General features: G+C 45.1%; 1 protein-coding gene across 1 annotated transcript in view; it reads right to left on the reverse strand.

Annotated features, from left to right (window-relative positions):
• Positions 1-918, reverse strand: part of LOC106536182 (interleukin-1 receptor accessory protein) — a gene marked incomplete at its 5' end in the record, with an annotated part of 9,229 nt that overhangs the window by 6,567 nt on the left and 1,744 nt on the right. The window contains 1 exon segment of the mRNA XM_014033390.1: positions 479-704. Within this exon segment, the coding sequence (XP_013888844.1) occupies positions 479-704 (226 nt within the window).

The raw sequence follows: 918 nt of genomic DNA on the forward strand, positions 1-918 counted from the left end.
ACAAACATGTGGATGAACATGTGGACAAACATGTGGACGAACATATGGACAAACATGTGGATGAACATGTGGACTACATGTGGACTACATGTGGACAAACATGTGGATGAACATGTGGACTACATGTGGACTACATGTGGACGAATATGTGGATGAACATGTGGACTACATGTGGACTACATGTGGACGAATATGTGGATGAACATGTGGACTAACATGTGGACTACATGTATGTATGACTATGTGGATGAACATGTGGACTAACATGTGGACTACATGTATGTATGACTATGTGGATGAACATGTGGACTAACATGTGGACTAACATGTGGACTAACATGTGGACTAACATGTGGACTACATGTATGTATGACTATGTGGACTAACATGTGGACTACATGTGGACTAACATGTGGACCAACATGTGGACTACATGTAAGTATGACTATGGGGATGAACATGTGSACAGATTATTTACCGAGGTTTGTGGTTCTAAGTAGTACCAGGTGACAGTGGGGGTGCTGTTGGACATGCTGGCAGCTTCCTGAATGTCTGGACAGTCCAGCCTCTTCCCCTCCTGCAGGGGGACTAAATGCTGAATTGTTGCCACGGCAACTGGCGGCTGACAGTCTGAGTAGGGGACCTTCTCGTCCCGCCTCAGGACCTTCAGACGCATGGAAATCCTGCTGCAGGAAGACTTGTTCCTGTGGACAGAGGACAAAACCTGGACCAGGATCTTTACAGAAAACAAAGAACTAAAGGAGGAAGATGTCAGAAACAATCTGAAGCTTCCTTCAGCTGAGGACTGTTAGCCTTTAGCTTCTAGCTGATTCAGCTCTGTTGATAACCTTTCTTCAGCTGAGGACAGTTAGCCTTTAGCTTCTAGCTGATTCAGCTCTGTTGATAACCTTTCTTCAG

The sequence above is a fragment of the Austrofundulus limnaeus genome, unplaced genomic scaffold (genome assembly GCF_001266775.1).
Source record: "Austrofundulus limnaeus strain Quisiro unplaced genomic scaffold, Austrofundulus_limnaeus-1.0 Scaffold1721, whole genome shotgun sequence".
NCBI lineage: Eukaryota > Metazoa > Chordata > Actinopteri > Cyprinodontiformes > Rivulidae > Austrofundulus > Austrofundulus limnaeus.